The 23,433-nt window shown below is 36.8% G+C and overlaps 1 protein-coding gene across 1 annotated transcript in view; it reads left to right on the plus strand.

The window, feature by feature from the left end:
- LOC130682069 (probable ubiquitin carboxyl-terminal hydrolase FAF-X) overlaps positions 1-23,433 on the plus strand; it is a 166,434-nt gene that overhangs the window by 117,108 nt on the left and 25,893 nt on the right. Inside the window, 6 exon segments of the mRNA XM_057496199.1 lie at positions 1,041-1,149; positions 1,648-1,794; positions 2,585-2,731; positions 3,423-3,645; positions 6,133-6,353; positions 8,181-8,371. Of these exon segments, the coding sequence (XP_057352182.1) occupies positions 1,041-1,149; positions 1,648-1,794; positions 2,585-2,731; positions 3,423-3,645; positions 6,133-6,353; positions 8,181-8,371 (1,038 nt within the window).

The following is a 23,433-nucleotide window of genomic DNA, read 5'->3' on the forward strand; positions in this document are numbered from 1 at the left end:
TCCAAGTAGCTGCCTATTGAAAGAAAGGGTTATCACTATATGTATTGTTTGCAAATGCTTTTCCACTTGTCCTTTACCCATTAAATAGATTTGAAACTGATAGTGTTGCCTTTGTTTTTATCATGATGAGAGGACTCAGTATGTTCCTAAATTTTCAGAAGTTTTAATTTATCATTTTCTAATGGGAGACACAGACCTCTAGCCTGGAAACAGGTAATGTTTACCACTTTGGTAACTTTGTCAACCTCATATCTGTAGGTTCTGGTACCATGGGGGTAAACTCAATATGATATTACAGAGAGATAATATGTTATACAGTCTTTTAAAAACATACAGATAAATACAAATTAGTTGAAGTTCCTGATACTAAGAATAAAACAGATTTTCCCAAACCTTTCCAAAGAGGTGATGTTCTACAATAAAATATTCAGATGATCCTCAAACTTTGCTGTACATCAGAGTCATTGGGATTGCTTAATATAAAATGTAGACAACTGGGTCTCTCCCTGTGAGTTTCTGAATTGAGTATAGAATGTGTAGAATATCAGGACTAGCTTTACCTATATGGAATTTCTACAAGTCGTTTGCTTCACAGCACAGTTCATTAAAAAGAGTTATGTGGGAGGCCAAAAAACGAGATATAGAGTGCTTACTATAAACGTCACCTTTTATGTATCCCTACGTGTATTTCCAGATTGTTCCATGAGGTGTTTTCAAAGATATCTTGCAAATAAAGACCACGTTTCATTCATGTTTGCTTGTCCTTCTCACAGCCCCACCTGATTCACAGTACATATTAAAGAGTCTGAGAGGTTAAATATTAAGCGACCCGAACCTAGTGATTTGTTACCTAACTTGGTTACCATTTGAGGTTTCATACCGTGAAAAATAGTTAAGGTTTACTGTGCAATAGAGATGTTAAGCTCTAAGGAGGAGTTAATTTATATTTTATTGTTAAATTATCCCCCACTGTTGGAATGATTTATTGTTGTTTTTCTGTATGAAAGTAATACATTAAACAGAAAATGTTTTTATTTCAGAACTGTTCGTCAGTTGGCACAGGAACATTTTTTTTTAATGTGCACCAGATGTAGCATTGGACACAGGCCTCTGCTTTTCTTCATTACTCTGCTCTTTACCGTTCTGGAGGTGAGACATTTTTTAATGGATTTACGAATATAATTCATTCTTAAAATGAGAAACACTCAGGAAATTACAGTTTTCATTTTTATTAAAAGTAAGTCAGCTGTGCTTAATAAATAATGTCATCTTTTCCTGCTTTTTATAAATACTTAAGGATAAAAATGACTTGGGGAAAATATAAATTAAGAAATGTTATTTTATATTACTGATGTGAAGTATTGCCACTTAATTTACCAAATCTCTGAGTTTAAAAAGTCAATGTGAGGGCATGTCGGGGAGACTTGGTGGTGGCGGGGTTCTAGTAAACATAATGTTCCTTATGTAATTGTAGATTAATGATCCCAAAATAAAATAATACATAAATAAATAGATACATACATACATAGATACCAAAATAAAATGATACATACATACATACATATTTTTAAAAAAGTCGATGTGAATTCTGAACTTAGTCTTATGAGTTCTTACGAGTTCATATTGTTTCAATTTATTGCCTTTCAGAGCACAGCAGGAGAGGCGGGTAGACACTCAGATGACTATTTCACTCTTCTACAACACCTTCTTAATTATGCTTATAACAGCAATATTAATGTACCCAATGCTGATGTTCTTCTCAACGATGAAATTGATTGGCTCAAAAGAATTAGGGTAAGTTGTATAATACTCAGTTTATTATTATGTCACTGTTAAATCAACTGCCTTACTAAAAGCGTGTTATAATGAAGTGTATTTTTTAAATCTGTGTTTTTGTACATATGTTAATATGTATAATGATAATGTGTGTTTTATTAAAACTGAACAAAATCCATGCTTTCCACTAATGAATTTAAAAAGTACCACTAGTTTTATACAAGTACCTTGCCATTGTTTGAACCTCCATCTAGGATATATGTAAGTTTCTTATTTAAGTTTGAAGAGTCTGATAGAGTAGAATTTGCATTAGCATTTAACCACATTATACTTTTTATTTATACAGAATATATTTCTGCATATAGTTTTGAAATGTGTAGCTTCTTGGCTCTCAGATTAGCATACTTCTACTGATTTATAAACCTCTAGAATAGTACTTGTCAACCTTCATGTCATTGACATTTTAGCCCAGGTTATTCCTTGCTTTGCAGAATTATGCTATTCATAATAAGATACTGAAGAGCAACTTTGCCTCATCAAGCAGTAGGTGGTTCCTTAGTGAATCAAAAGCATCTCAAGACATTGCCAGGGTCCTCTTGCGGTAGAATTGCTGATTTTATGTGCGGTAGAATGTGCCAAAGATAACATTTAAGTGCTTTCATTACGTTCTCGGTTTGAGACATTTCTGCAGAAGAAATAAACTACCTGAGTGGAGTGGTTTGGGCAAATTACTTCTGAGAAGTCACTGCCCTTTAGCTCTTTTGTTCTTTCTTTTCTGGTTTGGCCTATACTGTTTTTCCCTTTGCAGGATAATGTTAAAAATACAGATGAAACTGGTGTTGAAGAGCCGATCTTGGAAGGCCATCTTGGGGTAACAAAAGAGTTACTGGCCTTTCAAACAACTGAGAAGAAGTATCGTATTGGTTGTGAAAAAGGAGGTGCTAATCTCATTAAAGTAAGTTCCACATTCTGGTGCAGAACTTGTTGTTATGACCTTTTAAATGTTTGTTAGCAAGTCTGCCTCATTGAGCTTAGAATTACTTTGTCTTTGAGACATCGTCTTGACCCTTTCTTTATACCTTACAAAAATCTTCATCTCTATAAAAGTTATAGTAATTAAAAAATGTATGCCTCCCTTTCTTCAAGAGATTTTTAAACTAATCAAAATTCAGATACAGTCTTTAGAAAGTTACTAAGCAGCATTTGATTTTACTATTTAGTTAAAGTCTAGGCTTTTTAGTTAAGCAGGTTTTAAAATTCAAGATGTTTCATTTTTTACATATTTCCTTGATGAGATAGATCTTTTTTAGGTATGCCTCGTAATAAAATAAAAATGAGTTTTATTTTTATTCAAAATAAGTATTTCATATTTGACTTAAGGAGTACATTTCTTTAGAATATATATTAAGTTACAATCAGCTCTTTTAAAATACCTCCAAGTATCTGGAAAAGTATGTTTACTATTTAGGGCAAATAGTATTTTGAAGTAGAATTTTATTATTTGAAAATATGAATCATTTTTGCTCTGTAATGAGATATGTAATTCTGTCAGAAGATTGTAGAAATAGTTCTTCCCAAGGAATGTTTTATCTTTAAAAAATCTATTATTACTAACTGTATGTGTCTGTTTTTTTCAAACTCTTCAGGAATTAATTGATGATTTCATCTTTACTGCCTCCAAAGTTTACCTGCAATGTATGAGAAATGGGGAACTTCCAGCTAAACAGGCTCTCCCAGTATGTAGTTCACCGGCTACCATCAGTGCTGGTTTTGAACTACTCGTAGCATTAGCTGTTGGCTGTGTAAGAAATCTCAAACAGATAGGAGACTGTTTGACTGAAATGTATTACATAGGCACAGCAATAACTAGTAAGTATTGTAACCTGTAAAGCTGTTTTTCCTGGTTGGTAATATTTCCATGTTTAAAAGTCTGGGTTTTTATCTTTTAGAAAGTGTTTTAACTTAGTAAGATGGTGCTTTAGGACATTAATTCACCGTCTTCTCAGCTGGTTGGCTTTCTGACTAAAATTGTTTTTCTTGTACCACCACCACCACCACCAACAAAGAAGTGTCTAACTTAGGTCTGTATGTTTGTTTGTTCATTTGTTTTTACCAACAAGTAATTAGTTCAGTAATTCTAGTAATCAGATACATAATTAAGACCATTATATGTAGAGAAACTTCATACAGAAAATTTTCACATGTATATTTAAATGCCTTACTGTAGATAGTTCAGGTAACTAGGTAAAATGTTTTATTTCATCTCAGATGAAGTAAAATCCAGTCTCCAGAATAATAAGCCAAATTTTATGGTGTAGAATTTAATACTTAAAACTTAAAAATGTCTGCATTGAAAAGATTATGAAGCCTTCATTTACAGATTGCTTAATGTTACTTTAATCTGCATCCTGAGAAAGTTAAATTTTTGAATATCAGTGTGCCAAAGATAACATTTAAGTGCTTTCATTACGTTCTCGGTTAATGTCCATGTTAGATTTAAAGAGAACTGAAACTCAAAAGGGAGGGAGGACATTAAAAAAACAGAAAGTAAGAACCTAAAGTCTGTTTAATTTAAAGAGAAAAACCAAGGCTTGAGAATGTAATACACAGTAGTATTTAGTATAAATCTTTAAGAGTACTTGCAGTGCGCATTTGTGGAGTGTAACAACGAAGCAAAACTGAAGGAACAGAACAGCAGTGGACTCACAGACTCCAAGAAGAGACTAGTAGTTACCGAAGGGCAGGGGTGAGGGAAGTGCGGGCGGGGAGGGTTGGAGAAGGGGATTGTGTGGTATCATGATGGGCACACATGGTGTGTGCGCGGTCACAGAGAAGGCAGTGTGGCTCAGCGAAGGCAAGTAGTGACTCTCTGGCATCTTACTACACTGATGAACAGTGACTGCAATGGGGTATGGGTGGGTAGTTGATAGTATGGGTGAATGTAGTCACCACATTGTTTTTCATGTGGAACATTCATAAGGGTGTATATCAATAGTAGCTTAATGAAAAAAGAGTAACAGTATTAATAGTAACCTTTAAGAACATCTCAAATTATCTTTTTTGTCTTGAGCGCTTTAGTCACACTTTAGAGTTTCTAGCTAAACTTACTATGCTGTGGAATGTATAGAGAGAGAGTAAATCTTCAAAAGAAAATTTTTTTTTAGTTTAATTCAGTTTATGCAAAACTGAAGGAACAAAACAGCAGCAGACTCACAGACTCCCAAAAAGGGACGAGCAATTACCAAAGGGAGGGGTTTGGGAAAAAAGGGTGGGGAGAGAGGGAGAAGGGCATTAAGGTGCATTGTAATTAGCACTCGCAGTATAGGTGGGTCATGGGCAAGGCAGTATAGCATGTAGAATGCAAGTAATGACTCTGTGGCATCTTACTACTCTAATGGACAGTGATTGCAATGGGGTGTGGTAGGTACTTGATAATATGAGTGAATGTTGAAATCATAATATTGCTCATGGGAAACCTTTAGAAGATTATGTATTAACGATAACCTTAATTTTAAAAAATTATTCAGCTTAATGAATTTTGTGGTTAGATTATTAAAATCTATCAATTTCCAACACATTCAACATTCCTGGTTCAGAATTGTCTCAGTGCAAATTGTACATATGTATGTCTCTTTGTTCAGTGTTTGTCTTTTTAACACAGGAACAGTAATGCACTGTATAGAGTGTTCTTCACTAGTTTTGCACTTAGTAATATATCTATCAGCGCATTAGATGTATTAGTAATAGATCTGTTTATTGGCTACATAATTTGCAGCTCACTGTGCTGTAAATCATGCAATCCATCTTCAAGATAGTGATTGATGGTTGTTTTGGTTTTATGGTAGGCAGAAAGGGATATGAAATGATCTACAGTTTTCACAAAACCTTTCCAATGCACTATACAGTTACATCCTGAGAATAAGACAGTGGGTATAAGCAAAGCAATTTTTCTTTTACTGTTTTATCAGCCGGCAAACAGATTCACTTGGAGGTTTTGACACTGTGATTTGGAATCATAACTAAGACTTAGAAAGCTATATGCCATTTTGATTTATTTTAAAGTTCTGATCCCAACGAATTAAAGGTACTTAAATGAAAAAGAAAACACAAATTTACTACTATACCATCTTAAATGACTTTCTGAGAAGAGTGTCACAGAATTAATAACAGTAAAACCATAGGCTCTGGTAAGGACGTACCTATGTAATGGTTAAGTGTTGAAATAAAAATTTAGAGTACTGTCTCAAAGTGGCTGAGGTAATGATTGAATATCCTAATATCATCATCATCATAGCATAGCTGCAAGTGGACTAAATTACTGCTTTCATGAGAATCCTTTTCTCCTTCTTCGTTAAGCTTGTGAAGCACTTACTAAGTGGGAGTACCTACCACCTGTTAGACCTCGCCCTCCAGAAGGATTTGTGGGCCTCAAAAATGCTGGTACCACTTGTTACATGAATTCTGTGATCCAGCAGTTATACATGATTCCTCCTATCAGGAACAGTATTCTTGCAGTTGAAGGCACTGGTAGTGATATAGATGATGACATGTTCAGTGAAGAGAAGCAGGACAACGAGGTAATTTTAATTATGAATTCTTTTTTCTTTCCCTATATTTCAAGACCTTGATACCAGATACAGTTTTTCTCAGAGTATTGTGTTTCTTATAGAGTTTTTTGAATTACATTTGATATTAGGACAGTACTCTTAGCTACTATCTCTGATTTACTATACTTACCATCTTATAAAATGCAGTTGATAATCTTTATCACAACTTCTGTTTCTTTTTTAAAGCAGCAGCATTTCAATGTAATCATGTCTGCAATCTGGTAGGTATATTTGGTATTTGTAAAATGAAAAACAATCACTTACAAATAATTGAAGTTTATTTTCATTCAACTTTTTAAGGTACATACATTATTCCATTTAATTTATTAACCTTGTGTATTATCAGTTCCATAGTCTGTGCTTATTCTTAGGATATTCTTAATATTTTTTTCAGATTACAATTTTCTCATAAGGAAGCAAATGCATTCGTTACTTTATATAATGCTACACAGTCTGTTAACAGTATTAGATAATAATAATAATCAGACTACCTACCAAGCATATTCCAGAGTAGAAAAAAGAAACACAAAAGTTAGATTTTCAGTTTTTAGAAGATCAGAGTACATATAACTCATGTGTCTCTTACAAATGGAAAACTTCTGAAGTTTCAGTTGTATTTATGTTGAAACTATTTTTATCTTTTATTTCCTTTATACAAGTTTTTCAGAATTCATAAAGGTGTAGAGAATATTCTAATTGTAGAAATGGTTCTTCCCTTATTCCTGTGTTTCTCTACTTTAATTGTAGTAAGTGGTTCTTCTGTTGTTATTACATTTCTGTAGCCAAAACTAGTTTGTTTCTCAAATTATATAGCTCATCAGTTAGATTCTGAAACACACATCTACTTTCACTCTTTTCAGATTTTATAAATAACACTATCCAGTCATTGGGTTTACCTTTTTAAGAATCTCCATATATGGTGACTATACCAGTACCTGGTTGAGGACCACTATTTGACAAAAAGATTTGAATTTAGATCCTGTTTCAGTAGCCCAGTTTAGTGCGACGGTACAAGGTTAAGGATAAATAGAGATCGCTCATCCTCTTGGCAAAAGGAGACTAATTCAGACAAAAGATGAAATTCGAAACTAGATATTCCACCTTTGCTACTCGACACCCTGTGCTTTTTGATTCTTCTAGTTGTCTGCCTATTTACTCCTTTTTATGAACTGTGAGCTTCTCAAAGGCAAATGTGATATTTACTTCTGTAAAGAAGGCCTCATAGCAGAGCAGAGATGTTCAGCGCTCTGTAAAGTAGTCAAATTCTGCTTTATAGAGAGGGCTTAAGAGCTTTAGAGCTTCGATTTATGCTGTTTATACCAGCAGTACTCTGAATGGCTGTACTTATCCAGTGTTAACAATTCTAATCATGTCACATAATTTAACTCATATAATCTATGAAGAATGCATTGTCTCTACATGAGAAATGTTGGAGAAAAACTATGGGAAGGTTAAATATTTTTGTTACCGAAAGTTCTATTTTTGTCTCTTTTGTCTGATGAGAAAGCATTCATTTGTCTCCAGTCCATTCTGGTCAACTAAATCTTTGATTGTTACATTATACTACCTCCAGTAGAGCATAACTCTACTGGAGGTAGTATATTTTAATAACTCTATTTTTTAATAACTCATCTGTGAAATTGCCAGGATAAGCACCAATATTAGTAAGTTGAAAGTTCTGTGGTTTAGATATATGAGTACAAAATAATGCAGATCTTCCACTGTTTGTATCTGTCTCAGCTTCGCTCTACTTGTAAATTGAGGTTAGCTAATCAAATTATGTTCTTTGGTTTGTAGAGTAATGTTGATCCGCGAGATGATGTTTTTAGATGTCCTCAACAATATGAAGACAAACCAGCATTAAGTAAGACAGAAGATCAGAAAGAGTACAATATTGGTGTCTTAAGATACCTTCAGGTCATCTTTGGTCATTTAGCTGCTTCTCGTTTACCATACTTTGTGCCCAGAGGATTTTGGAAAGAGTTCAGGTAATTAATGGATAGATGTTAATTGTAGTTTCTCAAAATCTCAATATTTTAAACTCTCTTTTTTGTTTGAATATACTAACTTTAAAATACATGTTCAAACCCTCTTAGACTGTCCTCTTTCCTACAGCATAGAAAAAAATATTTGGATGTATATTTGGAGTTTTTTCTATACAATTACTCCAAAAGGAGGAGGAGAAAATTTTCACAGTAAAGAGAAGCAGTGTTCTTTACTTTAAGATATACTTAACTTTTTAATATGGAAAACCTGTGCATTGCACAAAAACAAAATACTAGAATATAGTCATCTGGATTCAACAGTTCTAAAGCAGATGTTAGACATTGTTTTTTATTCTTCATTGATGAGTGTAAGGTGCTTTTTTTTTTCTTTTTTTTTGATATCATTAATGTACATTTTCCTGAACAACATTGTAGTTTACTAGACTTCCCCTATTATCAACTGCTCACCAAATAACCCTTTACAGTCACCGTCCATCAGCATAGTAAGATGCTATAGAATCACTACTTGTCTTCCCTGTGTTATACTGCCTTCCCTGTGTCCCCCCCACTACATTACACATGCTAATCTTAGTGACCCTTTTTCCACCTTATCCCTCCCATCCCACCCATCCATCCCAGTCCCTTTCCGTTTGATAACTGTTAGTCCATTCTTGGGTTAGGTGAGTGTTGCTGCTCTGTTCCTTCAGTTTTTACTTTGTTCTGAGTATAAGGTTTTTTTAATAAGCATACCATAATATTGTTATCACACCTCAATAAAAATTCCTTAATATCACTGCACCCACGTCACTGAAATAAATTTACAGGATTGTTTAATTTTTTTTTTCTTAACACTATATTTACAAGCAGGCCCACGGTCCATTTATGGCAGGCAGTTGGCCAAAGTATTTTTGTTTTTTCTTTTGGTATCTTTAATCTACAATTACGTGAGGAACATTCTGTTTACTACACAGCCCCCTTCACCACGTCCCCCCCCACACCCCATTAAACTCTCTGTCCATCAGCGTACTGACATGCTATAGAGTCACTACTTTTCTTCTCTGTGTTGTACAGCCCTCCCCATGCCCCACCTCACATATTATAAATGCTAATCATAATCCCCCCTTATCCCTCCCTTCCCACCCATCCTCCCCAGTCCCTTTCCCTTTGGTAACTGTTAGGCCGTTTCTGGGTTCTGTGAGTCTGTTTCTGTATTTTGTTCCTTCAGGTTTTTCTTTGTTCTTATACTCCACAGATGAGTGAAGTCATTTGATACTTGTCATTCTCCGCCTGGCTTATTTCACAGAGCATAATACCCTCTAGCTCCATCCATGTTGTTGCAAATGGCAGGATTTGTTTTCTTCTTATGGCTGAATAATATTCCATTGTGTATATATGTACCACGTCTTCTTGATCCATTCCCTAGTGATGGACACTTAGGTTGCTTCCGTTTCTTAGCTACTGTAAATAGTGCTGCAATAAACATAGGGATGCATATGTCTTTTTCAAACTGGGATGCTGCATTCTTCGGGTAAATTCCAAGGAGTGGAATTCCTAGCTCAAATGGTATTTCTATGTTGAGTTTTGTGAGGAAACTCAACACTGCTCTCCACAATTGTTGAACTAATTTATATTCCCACCAGCTGTGTAGGAGGGTTCGCTTTACTCCACAAAGTCATCCACATTTGTTGTTGTTTGTCTTTTGGATGGTGGTGATCCTTACTGGTGTGAGGTGATACCTCATTGTGGTTTTAATTTGCTTTTTTCCTATGACTAGTGATGTGGAGCATCTTTTCATGTCTGTTGGCCATCTGAATTTCTTCTTTGGAGAACTGTCTGTTTGGCTCCTCTGAGATTGTTTTTTGATTGGATTATTTGCTTTTTGTTTGTTGACGTGTGTGAGCTCTGTGTATGTTTTGGATGTCAACCCTTTATCGGATCTGTCATTTATGATGTTATTCTCCCATACTGTAGGATGCCTTTTTGTTCTATTGGTGGTGTCCTTTGCTGTACAGAAGCTTTACAGCTTGATACAGTCCCGCTTGTTCATTTTTGCTTTTGTTAACCTAGCCCGAGGAGATGTGTTCATGAAGAAGTTGTTCATGTTTATGTCGACGAGATTTTTGCCTATGTTTTTTCCTAAGAGTTTTATGGTTTTATGACTTACATTCAGGTCTTTAATCCATTTCCAATTTACTTTTGTGTATGGGGTTAGACAAGAATCCAGTTTCATTCTCTCACATGTAGCTGTCCAGTTTTGCCAACACCAGCTGTTGAAGAGGCTGTCATCTCCCCATTGTATGTCCATGGCTCCTTTATCGTATATTAATTGACCACATATCCTTTTGGGTTATTATCTGGACCCTCTGTTCTGTTCCACTGGTCTGTAGGTCTGTTCCTGTGCCAGTGCCAAATTGTCTTGATTACTGTGGCTTCGTAGTAGAGCTTGCAGTTGGGGAGCGAGATCCCCCCTCCTTTATTCTTCCTTCTCAGGATTGCTTTGGCTATTCAGGGACTTTTGTGGTTCCATATGAGTTTTAGAACTATTTCTTCCAGTTCGTTTTAGAATTCTTTTGGTATTTTGATAGGCATTGCATTGAATCTGTAGATTGCTTTAGGCAGAATGTTCATTTTGACCATATTCTTCCTAGCCAAGAGCATGGGATGAGTTTCCATTTGTTAGTGTCCTCTTTAATTTCTCTTAGGAGTGTCTTGTAGTTTTCAGGGTATAGGTCTTTCACGTCCTTGGATAGGTTTATTCGTGGGTATTTTGTTCTTTTTGATGCAATTGTGAATGGAATTGTTTTCCTGATTTCTCTTTCTGCTAGTTTGTCATTGGTGTATAGGAAAGCAACAGATTTGTGTGTAGTAATTTTGTATCCCGGAACCTTGCTGAATTCATATATTAGTTCTAATAGTTTTGGAGTGGAGTCTTCAGGGTTTTTCATATACAATATCATGTCATCTGCAAAGAGTCACAGTTTGACCTCTTTACCATTCTAAACACCATGTATTTTTTTTGTTTTGTCTGATTGCCCTCAGCGAGGACGTCCGAACTATGTTGAATAGCGGGGTAGAGTGGGCATCCCTGTCCTGTTCCCGATCTCCAAGGGAAGCCTTTCAGCTTCTCACTGTTACGTATGATGTTGGCTGTGGGTTTGTCATATGTGGACTGTATTATGTTGATCTACTTGCCCTCTCTACCCATTTTATTGAGAGTTTTATCGTGAATGGATGTTGAACTTCGTCATATGCTTTCTCAGCATGTATGGAGATGATTATGTGGTTTTTGTCCTGTTTGTTGATGTGGTGCATGATGTTGATGGATTTTCAAATGTTGTACCATCCTTGCATTGCTGTGATGAATCCCTCTTGGTCATGGTGTATGATCAGCTTGGTGTATTTTTGAATTCGGTTTGCTAATATTTTGTTGAGTATTTTTGCATCTATGTTCATCAGGGATATTGGGCTGTAATTTTCTGTTTTAGTGGGGTCTTTGCTTGGTTTTGGTATGAGAATGATCCTGGCTTCATAGAAAGAGTTTGGAAGTATTCCGTCCTCTTGTCTTTTTTGGAAAACTTTAAGGAGAATGGGTATTATGCCTTCCCTGTATGTCTGATAAAATTCTGCGGTGCATCCATCTGCCCCGGGGGTTTTGCTCTTGGGTAATTTTGATTACTGATTAAATTTCATTGCTGGTGATTAGTCTGTTTAGATTTTCCATTTCTTCCGTGGTCAGTCTTGGAAGGTTGTATTTTTCTAGGAAGTTGTCCATTTCTTCGAGGTTTTCTACCTTGTTATTGTATAGATCTTCATAGTATTCTTTAATAATTCTTTGTATTTCTGTGGGGTTGGGGTCCATTGTTATATTTCCTTCCTCATTTCTGATTCTGTTTATATGTGGAGATTCTCTTTTTCTCTTAAAAAGTCAGGTTAGCAGTTGATATTTTGTTTATTTTCTCAAAGAACCAGCTCTTGTTTTCATTGATTTTTCTATCCTTTTATTCTTCTCAGTTTTGTTTCCTCTCTGTACTTTATTATGTCCCTCCTGCTGATTTTGGGCCTCATTTGTTCTTTTTCCAATTTCAATAATAGTGACTTTAGACTATTCACTTTGGATTGTTCTTCCTTCTTTAAACAGGCCTGGATTGTTACGTACTTTCCTCTTAGAACTGCCGTCGCTGCATCTCACAGAATTTGGGTCCTTGTGTTGTTGTCATTTGTCTCCATATATTGCTTGATCTCTATTTTAATTTGGTCATTGATCCATTGATTATTTAGGAGCATGTTGTTTGGCCTCCATGTGTTGGTGGCCTTTTTGTTTTCTTTGTTCAATTTATGTCTAGTTTTATACCTTTGTGGTCTTATGAAGTTGTTTGGTAGAATTTCAGTCTTTTTGAGTTTACTGAGGCTCTTTTTGTGGCCTAGTATGTGGTCTGTTCTGTAAAATGTTCCATGTGCACTTGAGAAAAACATGTATCCTGCTGCTTTTGGGTGTAGAGTTCTGTAATGTCTATTAGGTCCGTCTGTTCTAGTGTGTTGTTCAGTGCCACTATGTCCTTACTTAATTTTTGTGTGGTGGAACTGTCCTTTGAAGGGAGTGGTGTGTTGACGTCTCCTAGAAAGAACGCATTGCATTCTATTTCCTCCATTAACTCTGTTAGTATTTCTTTCACACATGTTGGTGCTCCTGTATTGAGTGCATATATATTTATAATGGATATATATCCTCTTGTTGGACTGACCCGTTTACCGTTACGTAATGTCCTTCTTTATCTCTTGGTACTTTCTTTGTTTTGATGTCTATTTTGTCTGATACAAGTACTGCAACACCTGCTTTTTTCTCCCTGTTGTTTGCATGAAATATCTTTTTCCATCCCTTGACTTTTAGTCTGAGTATGTCTTTGGGTTTGAGGTGAGTCTCTTGTAAGCAGCATATAGATGGGTCCTGTATTTTTATCCATTCTATTACTCTGTGTCTTGACTGGTGCATTCAGTCTGTTTATATTTTGGTGCTTGTCAAAAGGTATGTACTTACTGCCATTGCTGGCATTAGATTCGTGGTTACCAAAGTTCAGGGGTAGCTTCTTCACTATCTTATCGTCTAACTTAACTCACTTATTAAGCTCTTATAAACACAGTCTGATAATTCTTTATTTCTCTCCCTTCTCATTCCTACTTCTCCATTCTTTACATGTTAGGTGTTTTAATGTGTACTGTTTTATGTTTCCTTTGACTGCATTTGTGCATAGTTGATTTTATTTTTTGCCTTTAGTTAGTATTTGGTTGGTCTGCTTTCCTTGGTGTGATTTTATTTTCTCTGGTGACATCTGTTTAGCCTTAGGAGTGCTTCCATCTAGAGCCGTCCCTTTAAAATACCCTGCAGATGTGGTTTGTGGGAGGCAAATTCTCTCAGCTTTTGCTTGACTGGCAATTGTTTAATCCCTCCTTCATATTTAAATGATAATCGAGCTGGATGCAGTATTCTTCGTTCAAGGACCTTCTGTTTCACTGCATTAAATATATCATGCCATTCTCTCCTGGCCTGTAAGGTTTCTGTTGAGATGTCTGATGATAGCCTGATGGCTTTCCTTTGTAGGTGACCTTTTCTGTCTCTCTGGCTGCCTTTAAAACTCTGTCCTTGTCCATGATCTTTGCCATTTTAATTATTATCTGTCTTGGTGTTGTCTCCGTTGGGTCACTTGCTTTTGGAGTTCTGTGGGCTTCCAGGGTTGGAGAGCCTATTTTGTCCCCCAGTTTGGGGAAGTTTTCAGCAATTACTTCTTCAAAGACACTTTCTTTCCCTTTTTCTCTCTTCTTCCTCTTCTGGTACCCCCCTTGTAATGCGAGTATTTTTCCGCTTGGATTGGTCACACAGTTCTCTTAATATTCTTTCATTCCTGGAGATCCTTGTATCTCTCTCTGTCTCTGCTACTCTGTATTCATGTTCTCTGCTTTCTGTTCCATTAATGGCCTCTTGCACCTCACCTAGTCTCCTCTTAAGGCCTTCTATCGATTGTTTCATTTCTGTTATCTCCCTCCGAACTTCATCCCTTAGCTCTTGCATGTTTCTCTGCAGGTCCATCAGCATGGTTATGGCTTTTATTTTGAATTCTTTTTCAGGATGATTTGTTATATCTATCTCAGCAGGCCCTCTCAGGTTGTCTGACTGACTTTTGACTGGACAAGGTTCTTCTGCCTTTTCATGGTGATAAAAGTGGTCACAGGCAGGTGACACATGTGTCACCTGGGAGAAAACCAGGTCCTTTACTGCTTGCTGGTTGCCCTTCCCTCCTCTGCTGCCTGTGACAGTTATCCACACACTGGGAACAGGCTACAGGTTACTCCCCTGAGCCGCGGCGGGCAGGGCATCCCAGAGCCCTGTTGGGGAGAGGTAGGCGAGCTGGGTGTGCTCTCATGCGAGTACGGCGCCCCTTTGCGCCTCTGCTTGCACCGGGCATCTGCTCGCCAGCTGCGGACCCTGGTCTGGCCTGCATGGCTGTGTGCTGGGAGGATGTTCTGGGTGGCTGCTGTAGGCGTGGTCACCTCCCAGCCTGCTCTGCCAGGCCCTCACATGAGGGGGAGTGCATGGCAGGCTGCTTATCGCCATGAGGGACTTTGGAGCTGCATTGCCACCCAGGGGTGAGGGTACCTGAAGTTCCCTGGGGTTCCCAGATGCTGGGCTGAGTGTGCGGAGACGATTCCATCCAGCTGTGAAGCTCCTGTCCCTTTCAAAAAGCACTCTTTTCTTTTGTCCCAGGAGTTCGGGCTGCGGGGAACCACTCGCAGATTTTACTTTTCTGTTCTCCTAATATCCAGCACAGCATGCAATGTGTGTCTGTGCTCGTGGTGTGGATTACCAAGGCTGGTTATTTAGCAATCCTGTGCTTCCACTCCGTCCAAACTCTGACCCCTTTCCTCCCGCTGGTGGGCTGGGGTCGGGGGAGCGCTTGGGTTCCATCCGGCCACGGCTTGTATCTCTCCCCCTGTTGTATTTTCAAATATATATATGGTTTTGGGAAGAGTTCTGCTGCCCTACTCACGCTGTCATCTTCCTCTCGAATCCAGAAGTTTTTTTTTTAATATACAGATTTCTTTCTCCTTTCTTGTGTTGGTGCTGCAGCTTGGTTAGTTGGGATTTGAGTGTGGACTTTTGTTTGTTTGTTTGTTTGTTTTTGGTTCATTCTGTTGCTTTCGAGCTGTTTTGCAATTATCAATAAGGAAATCAGGTAGTTTGCCCTGGAAACTTTCTCACAGTCTGGATTTTCCTAATTGTAGTGCTCTGGTGTTCTGTATTATTTTCTCTTTGCTCTGTTCCTGTATTTATTAGCTTTGCAGATAAAACATTCTGTCACAAATTTAACTCTGCCGCAGTAACAAGAAAGCAGCTATAGATAATATGTAAGTAAGTGATGTATGGCTGTGTTTCAATAAAACTTTGTTCATGGACTTTGGAATTTGAATTCATACGATTTTCATTTGTCATGAAATAGTACCAGTTTGGCTTATTTTCAACCATTTGAACCTATATATAATACTATTCTTAGGTCTTGGGTGATTGTGGGCTTTATTTGGTTCAAAAGCTGTAGTTTTCATAGCCAGCCAATATCAAGATGCTTGACCACTTAAAGTATCATTTTATTTCCCATTTGGAATGGGCAAGAGTACTTAATAGGTGGTGATTTTACTCTCTTGGAGAGATACAAAATGTCTTTTTTTGGTTTTGAGTCATTTAGTTACAGTTAGGTCCCCATTATTTTTTTAATTATGGTCAGAAATTGACATTGATTATCATCCGTGTATTAGATTGAATCTATAAGAGAAGCTTGCTGTCATCATTTACCCTTACTATGTAAATGTATAAGAACCAGGATACTTTTTAAATCTTATTTTGTAAGTTTGTTAAGTAATCAAACACTGTCCTAGCATCCTCCTAAAATGACCAATAAAATTTGCTCTGTTTTTAGGTTTTTAAGCCTAAAAATCTTGACCTGGTTTCCTTTCTCTTGCAAATTTTGTCAACTCCTATCATGTGTCATGTCCAACTGTAACTACCAACTACCTAAGACTAAGAGCGTTACTGTAACTAGGAGAGCTATCTCTTCTTACTATATAAAAAAGGGCTACAGTCATTCACAGGAATTCAGAATGCTTTCTGCAGAATTATGATTGCAAGTGGATAAACGAAGGGATCAGCTGACATCTGGGGTCACGCTTTCTGTTGGATTCAGAGCAATACCCCTAATATATATACATAGATGTGAGCATTGTCACTTAAAGTTCTTTTGAACATCACAGATTTAGAAGTACAATGACCCCTATTCTCATCATTCGTTTCTATATTCCACAAGATGAACTATCAGTGTACATTTTAAGGATAATTTACATATATACAATGCTTCCTTCCAGATACAGGCCTTTCTGCTTCCAGTTCTGTCACCTGGTATAGACCTTTCTGTCTTTATCCTGTTTGTCTTGTCTCTGACTCAGGACTTTCTTCAGCATATTCCAGTCAACATTTCTGTTGTTGTTCTTCCAAATTGGTATACTATGAGATTTTATCTTAAACTCTTTCACTCGATTATGTGCATGTATTTAGATAGTAATTAGATAGTAATTAGATAGTAGAACCATAAATGCATGTTTGTATTTGTATCTTCATATGTCTACTTATAACTGGATATATAGATAAGTATAATTATGCTCCTGCCGAATCTTCATGTTTGTACTTAAATATATGTAGTTTTTTTGTCTCACAGATATTCTCTCCATATAAATGATGGCACTCACAATTTGTCTAGCACTTTTATATTACCTGCAATCCACTCACATAATAGCCTCTTCAGGGTTTTTTTCTTGTAACTCTTTAAAAGTATACAATAGTGGTGCAGGCTACATTCAAAATGTTTGTGTCATCATTACTGTCCAGTTTTAGAGTACTTTCATCACCCAAGAGAAGTCCCACAAGCCTGTTAAAATGTTACTCTCCAATTCTCCCCTTTTTCCAACTTTGATAAAAGAAAGCTTAGTTTTCTCTATATATGAGTGAAAGAGAGAATATTGAAAGGCCCTGGAGACTGAGGCATCATGTTGAGAGAAACAAAGTGTCTATCTGAATATTTCATATAGAGCCACATAATATGTGGGCATTTTGGGGCCTGACCTCTTTGACTAAGCATGTTAATAGGGTGCCTCAACTTTCTGACATATATCAGAGCACCATTTCATGGCCAAATGATACCCATTGTATGGGTACCTCACATTTTGGTGATTCCTTCATCAGTTGATGGACACTTGGATGGTTTTTAGTGATTGTGAATAGTACATATGTCAGCATTCAGGATGTGTAGGTTTTTGTGTGGACTTAAGTTTACATTTGTCTCAGGAGTCAAGTTGCAGGGCCATATAGTAATTCTTTAACTTTTTGAGGAACCACCAAACTCTTCCATGTCCTCTGTATCATTTTACTTTCCCACCATCAAAGTATGAGGGTTGCATTTTTTTCAGCCAATATTAATACTATTCATATTTTTTCCCTTTTTTCATTCCCTGCTCTTGCCTTTCATATTATCCTTCTTTATAGATGTGAAGAGGTCTCACTGTGGTTTTAGTTTACAGTTTCCTAATGATTAACATAGTTGAACATCTTGTGTTTATTGGCTACTTAGTTTTGTTGTTGTTTTTAAGGAAAATACCTATTCACATACTTTCCGATCGTCTTTTTGTTACATTGTGAGAGATTTTGGGGCACTTATCATAATAGGCCCTAATAGATAAGTGATTTACAAATACTTTCTCACATTCTGTAGATAGTCTTTTCACTGTCTTAATGTACTTTAATGCACAAAGATTTTAAATATTGATGAAGTCTTTCTTATCAGTTTTTCTCTTGGTTTTATAATCTAACTCACTAATATTTTTGATAATCAACTGTATGTAACATAAACCTTGCTGTTTTCAGAAAGTGTTTTTAGGTGTACCGTTCAGTGACATTAAGCACATTCACATTTTGTTCTCCATCACCCATCTTCCTTCACAACATTTATTATCATCCAAAATTGAAACTCAGTGTGCATTAATAATAATCGCTCCCTTCACTGTGACTTTTATGTGTTGATTTTTGTTTCCTAAAACTTAGCTGAATTTGTTGCTGAATGAACAGGTTTTTTCGATCTTCAGGATTTCCAGTTTGAATGCCTTTATTCTTCTCTTGACAAAATAGTCTAGGTAAAAGTCCAGTGCTGTGCAGATACAAGGGAAGAAAGAAAGCAGGTCATCCTTGCCTTATTCCTGCTCTTAGAGAAAATCTTTCAGTGTTTTACCATTAGATCTTTACCTCACAACATGTCTATTAACACTGACTCAAACTGGATTAAATACCTAAACATGAGAGACAAAATTATAAAACTTTTAGAAGAGAACCTAGGGGAAAAGCTTTGTGACACTGAATTTGACTGATTTCTTGGTATGACACTAAAGGCACAGGAAACGACAGAAAGAAATAGTTGAAGAATCAAACATACATATCCCCTGAAAATGTTCTTCGACAGTGAAAGGGAAATAAGTACATTCTAAAGTAAATAGGAATTTGTGAGGAATTTCTCCACAACTCCTGCTCTAGAATTCTCAAAGGTCTGGTGACAGGGAAAATATTGCCAAGAGAAACTTGGAATTTCAAGAATATAGGAAGAGCCACAGATAGGTGAATTACTGGGTTTTTATAGAAGTCTACTTTGTTCTCAGATTTAAGTTGTATAAATATTGCAACCAAAAATAACACCAGGTAAAGAAATCACTGAGTATATATTGAAAAACCTTAGACATTTGTAATATAAAGGAAAAATTAAGGCAGTTTTATGGCTTTGAGGCTCTGTGTGTTACTTGAATATCAGAAGATAACCTCTGTGGAAAACCTAGAAGAAATGGACAACTTCCTAGAAAACTAAAGCCTTCCAACGCTGACCAAGGAAGAAACAGAAAATCTAAACAGACCAATTAACAGCAAAGAAATTGAATCGGTAATCAAAAAAATACACAAGAACAAAACACCTGGGCCAGATAGATTCACTGCGGGATTTTATCAGACATATGCATATAGAGAAGACATGATACCCATTCAAATTAAGGTTTTCCAAAAAACAAAAGGAGGGACTACTTCCAAACTCATTCTTTGAATCCAGCATCACTCTAGTACCAAAACCAGGCAAAGACACCACCAAAACAGAAAATTACAGACCAATATCCTTAATGAACATAGATGCAAAAATACTCAAGAAAATAAGAGCAAACCAAATTCAAAAATACATCAAGATGGTCATACACCATGATCAAGAGGGATTCATTGCAGGGATGCAAGGATGGTACAACATTCAGAAATCCACGAACGTTCTCCACCACATGATAAAAAGAAGGACAAAAACCACATAATCATCTCCATAGATGCCGAAAAAGCATTTCACATCTATTCATGATAAAAACTCTCCACAAAATGGGTATAGAGGGCAAGTACCTCAACATAATAAAGGCCATATAGGACAAGCCCACAGCCACTATCATAGTTAACAGCGAGAAGCTGAAAGTGTTTCCTCTAAGATGAGGAACAAGACAGGGATGCCCACTCTCCCACTGTTATTCAACATAGTACTGTAGGTCCTAGCCATGGCAATCAGACAAAGCAAAGAAATTTAATGCATCCAAATAGGTAAAGAAGAAGTCAAACTGTCACTCTTTGCAGATGACATGATATTGTATATAAAAAAGCCATAACGACTACACTCCAAAACTACTAGAACAAATATCTGAATTCAGCAAAGTTGCAGAATACAAAATTAACACACAGAAATCTATTGCTTTCCTAGACAGTAATGATGAGCGAGCAGAAAATCAGGAAAACAATTCCATTCACAATTGAATGAAAAAGAAGAAAATGCCTAGGAATAAACCTAACCAAGGAAGTGAAAGACTTATACCCTGAAAACTGCAAGATGCTCTTGGCTAGGAAGAATTAATATTGTCAAAATGGACATCCTGCCCAAAGCAATATACAGATTCAGTGCAATCCCTATCCAAATACCAATAGCCAGCCTCCTTCAACAAACTGGAAGCAGTAGTGTTAAAATTCATAGGCAGCCACCAAAGACCCCGAATAGCTGAGGCAATCCGTAGAAGGAAGAGTGAAGTGGGAGGGATCTCACTTCCCAACTTCAAGCTCTACTACAAAGCCACAGTAATCAAGACAATTTGGCACTGGCACAAGAACAGACCCACAGACCAGTGGAACAGGATACAGAGTCCAGACGTTAACCCAAACGCATGTGGTCAACTAGTGTATGATAAAGGAGCCATGGACATACAATGGGGGAAATGACAGCCTCTTCAATAGCTGGTGTTGGCAAAACTGGACAGCTACATGTAAGAGAATGAAACTGGATCACTGTCGAAGCGCATACACAAAAGCAAATTCGAAATGGTTTAAAGACTTGAATGTAAGTCATGAAACAGAAAAAAACAAAAGCAAAAATCTCTTGGACAAAAACAGGAGCAACTTCTTCATGTACATATCTCCCCAGGCAAGGGAAACAAGCAAAAATGAACAAGTGGGACTATATCAAGCTGAAAAGCTTCTGAACAGCAAAGGACACCACCAGTAGAACAAAAAGGCATCCTACAGAATGGGAAAACATATTCATGAATGACAGATCTGATAAAGGGTTGACATCCAAAATATATAGAGAGCTCACGCGCTTCAACAAAAAGCAAACAATCCAATTAAGAAATGGGCACAGGATCTAAGCAGACAGTTCTCCAAAGCAGAAATTCAGATGGCCAACTGACACATGAAAAGATGCTCCACATCGCTAGTCATCAGAGAAATGCAAATTAAAACCACGATGCGATATCACCTCACACCAGTAAGGGTCACCACCATCCAAAAGACAAAGAACATCAAATGTTGGTGAGGTTATGAAGAAAGGGGAACCCTCCTACACTGCTGATGGGAATGTAAGTTAGTTCAACCATGTGGAAAGCAGTATGGAGATGACTCGAAAAGCTCAAAATAGAAATACCATTTGACCCAGGAATCCCACTAATAGGAATGCTGCAACCCAGTTTGAAAAAGACAGATGCACCCCTATGTTTATTGCAGCACTATTTACAATAGCCAAGAAATGGAAGCAACCTAAGTGTCCCATCAGGAGATGAATGGATAAAGAAATGGGGTACATACACACAATGGAATATCATTCAGCTGTAAGAAGAAAACAAATCCTACCATTTGCAAAAACGTGGATGGAGCTAGAGGGTATTGTGCTCACTGCAATAAGCCAGGCGGAGAAAGACAGGTACCAAATGATTTCACTCATCTGTGGAGTATAAGAACAAAGAAAAAAAACTGGAGAGCAAAACAGCAGCAGACTCACAGAACCCAAAAGTGTACTAACAGTTACCAAAGGGAAAGGGACTGGGGAGGATGGTTGGGAAGAGAGGTATACGGGGGGAAAAAGAACAGAAGGGGGCACTATGATTAGCATGTATAATGTGAGGGTGCATGGGGAGGGCTGTACAACACAGAAGACAAGTAGTGATTCTCCAGCATCTTACTACACTAATGGACAGTCACTGTAATGGGGTAGGTGGTGGGGTACTTGGTGAAGGGGGAGCCCAGTAAACATAATGTTCCTCATGTAATTGTAGGTTAGTGATAGCAATAGTAACAAAAAACAAAATCCCTCAGCCAGGTTGATCAGTATTCTGATTATTCTGAGCTCTATCACCATAGGTTCATTCTACATGTTTTAGAATTTCATAGAAAGGATCATATAATATGTACTTCTTGTGATTTACTTATTTGGCTTTTGTAGGTTTTTAAAGCAGCTTTTATTGTATTATAAAATACACAACATAAAATTTAGCATTTTAGCCATAAAAAAAAGATACCGTCTGTATATGTTCTAAAAATAATTCTTAAGGCTGCCATATTTAAAAATCAAACAGAAAGATACATAGGCAAAAAGCCAACAGATGCATTGAAACTGAATGTTAAAATATAATTAATACATAAAAGGGCAGAAAGAAAAATTCCTCATCTACAAACAGCAAAAGAATGACATGTGCTTAAATTCAGTTAAATCAGTACTATGTAAAATGTAAATTAGTCCAGTTGAAAGACATCGATTGTCCAGATTAGATTAAAAATAATTTCTGTGCTCTCTCCATGAGACCCCGTTTAAATAGAATGCTATAGATTAAACGTTAAAGGGATTAAAGCACACAATGCGTATCACAACACACACATCAGATTGATAATATTTAAAAAATGACAATACCAAATGTTGGGTAGGATGTAGAAAATCTCGGACACCTGTTGTGGGTGTGAGTAGAAAATACCATAGCCACTCTGGAAAGCAGTATTTTACAAAATTGAATATTCACTAAGTATACAATACAGCAATTGCAGTTATTAAGATTTATGCCAGAGAAAACAATACTTAGGCTCACGCCAAAATTTCTACATGAATGTTCATACAGTTCTGAATAGATGAACAGGCTGGAAACAATTATGTTCTTCTACAACTCAGGTTAGTCAAACTGGTGTAATGGTGTTACATTGAAAAGGTTCAGTGGATTTCAGCAATATGCTTATGCTGAGTAAAAAGAACTAACTACAAAAGTCATACACTCTGTAATAGTCCTTTTTTTTTTTTACTGACGTTAGTGGGTATACAATCTTGTATTAGATTCAAGTATACGACACAGTGGTTCACCAGTTACCCACATGATTAAATTGTTTACCCCACCAGTGTGGCTACTATCTGTCAACCTAGAAAGACGTCGCAGAATCATTAGCTGTATTCACCATGCTCTTCTACCATCCCTGTGACCAGCTTGTGTTATGATTGAGAATTGTTGTGTCCCTTTATCTCCTTCACCTTCCTCACTCACCTACCCCAACCCCTCCCCCATGGTAAACACCAGTCACTTCTTACTGTGAGTCTACTGCTGTTCTCGTAATTTTGTTTTGGTTTTAGATTGAGCAAGTAAGTGAAATCATATGATAGTTATCTTAC

The sequence above is a fragment of the Manis pentadactyla genome, chromosome Y (assembly GCF_030020395.1).
Source record: "Manis pentadactyla isolate mManPen7 chromosome Y, mManPen7.hap1, whole genome shotgun sequence".
NCBI classification, from domain to species: Eukaryota; Metazoa; Chordata; class Mammalia; order Pholidota; family Manidae; genus Manis; species Manis pentadactyla.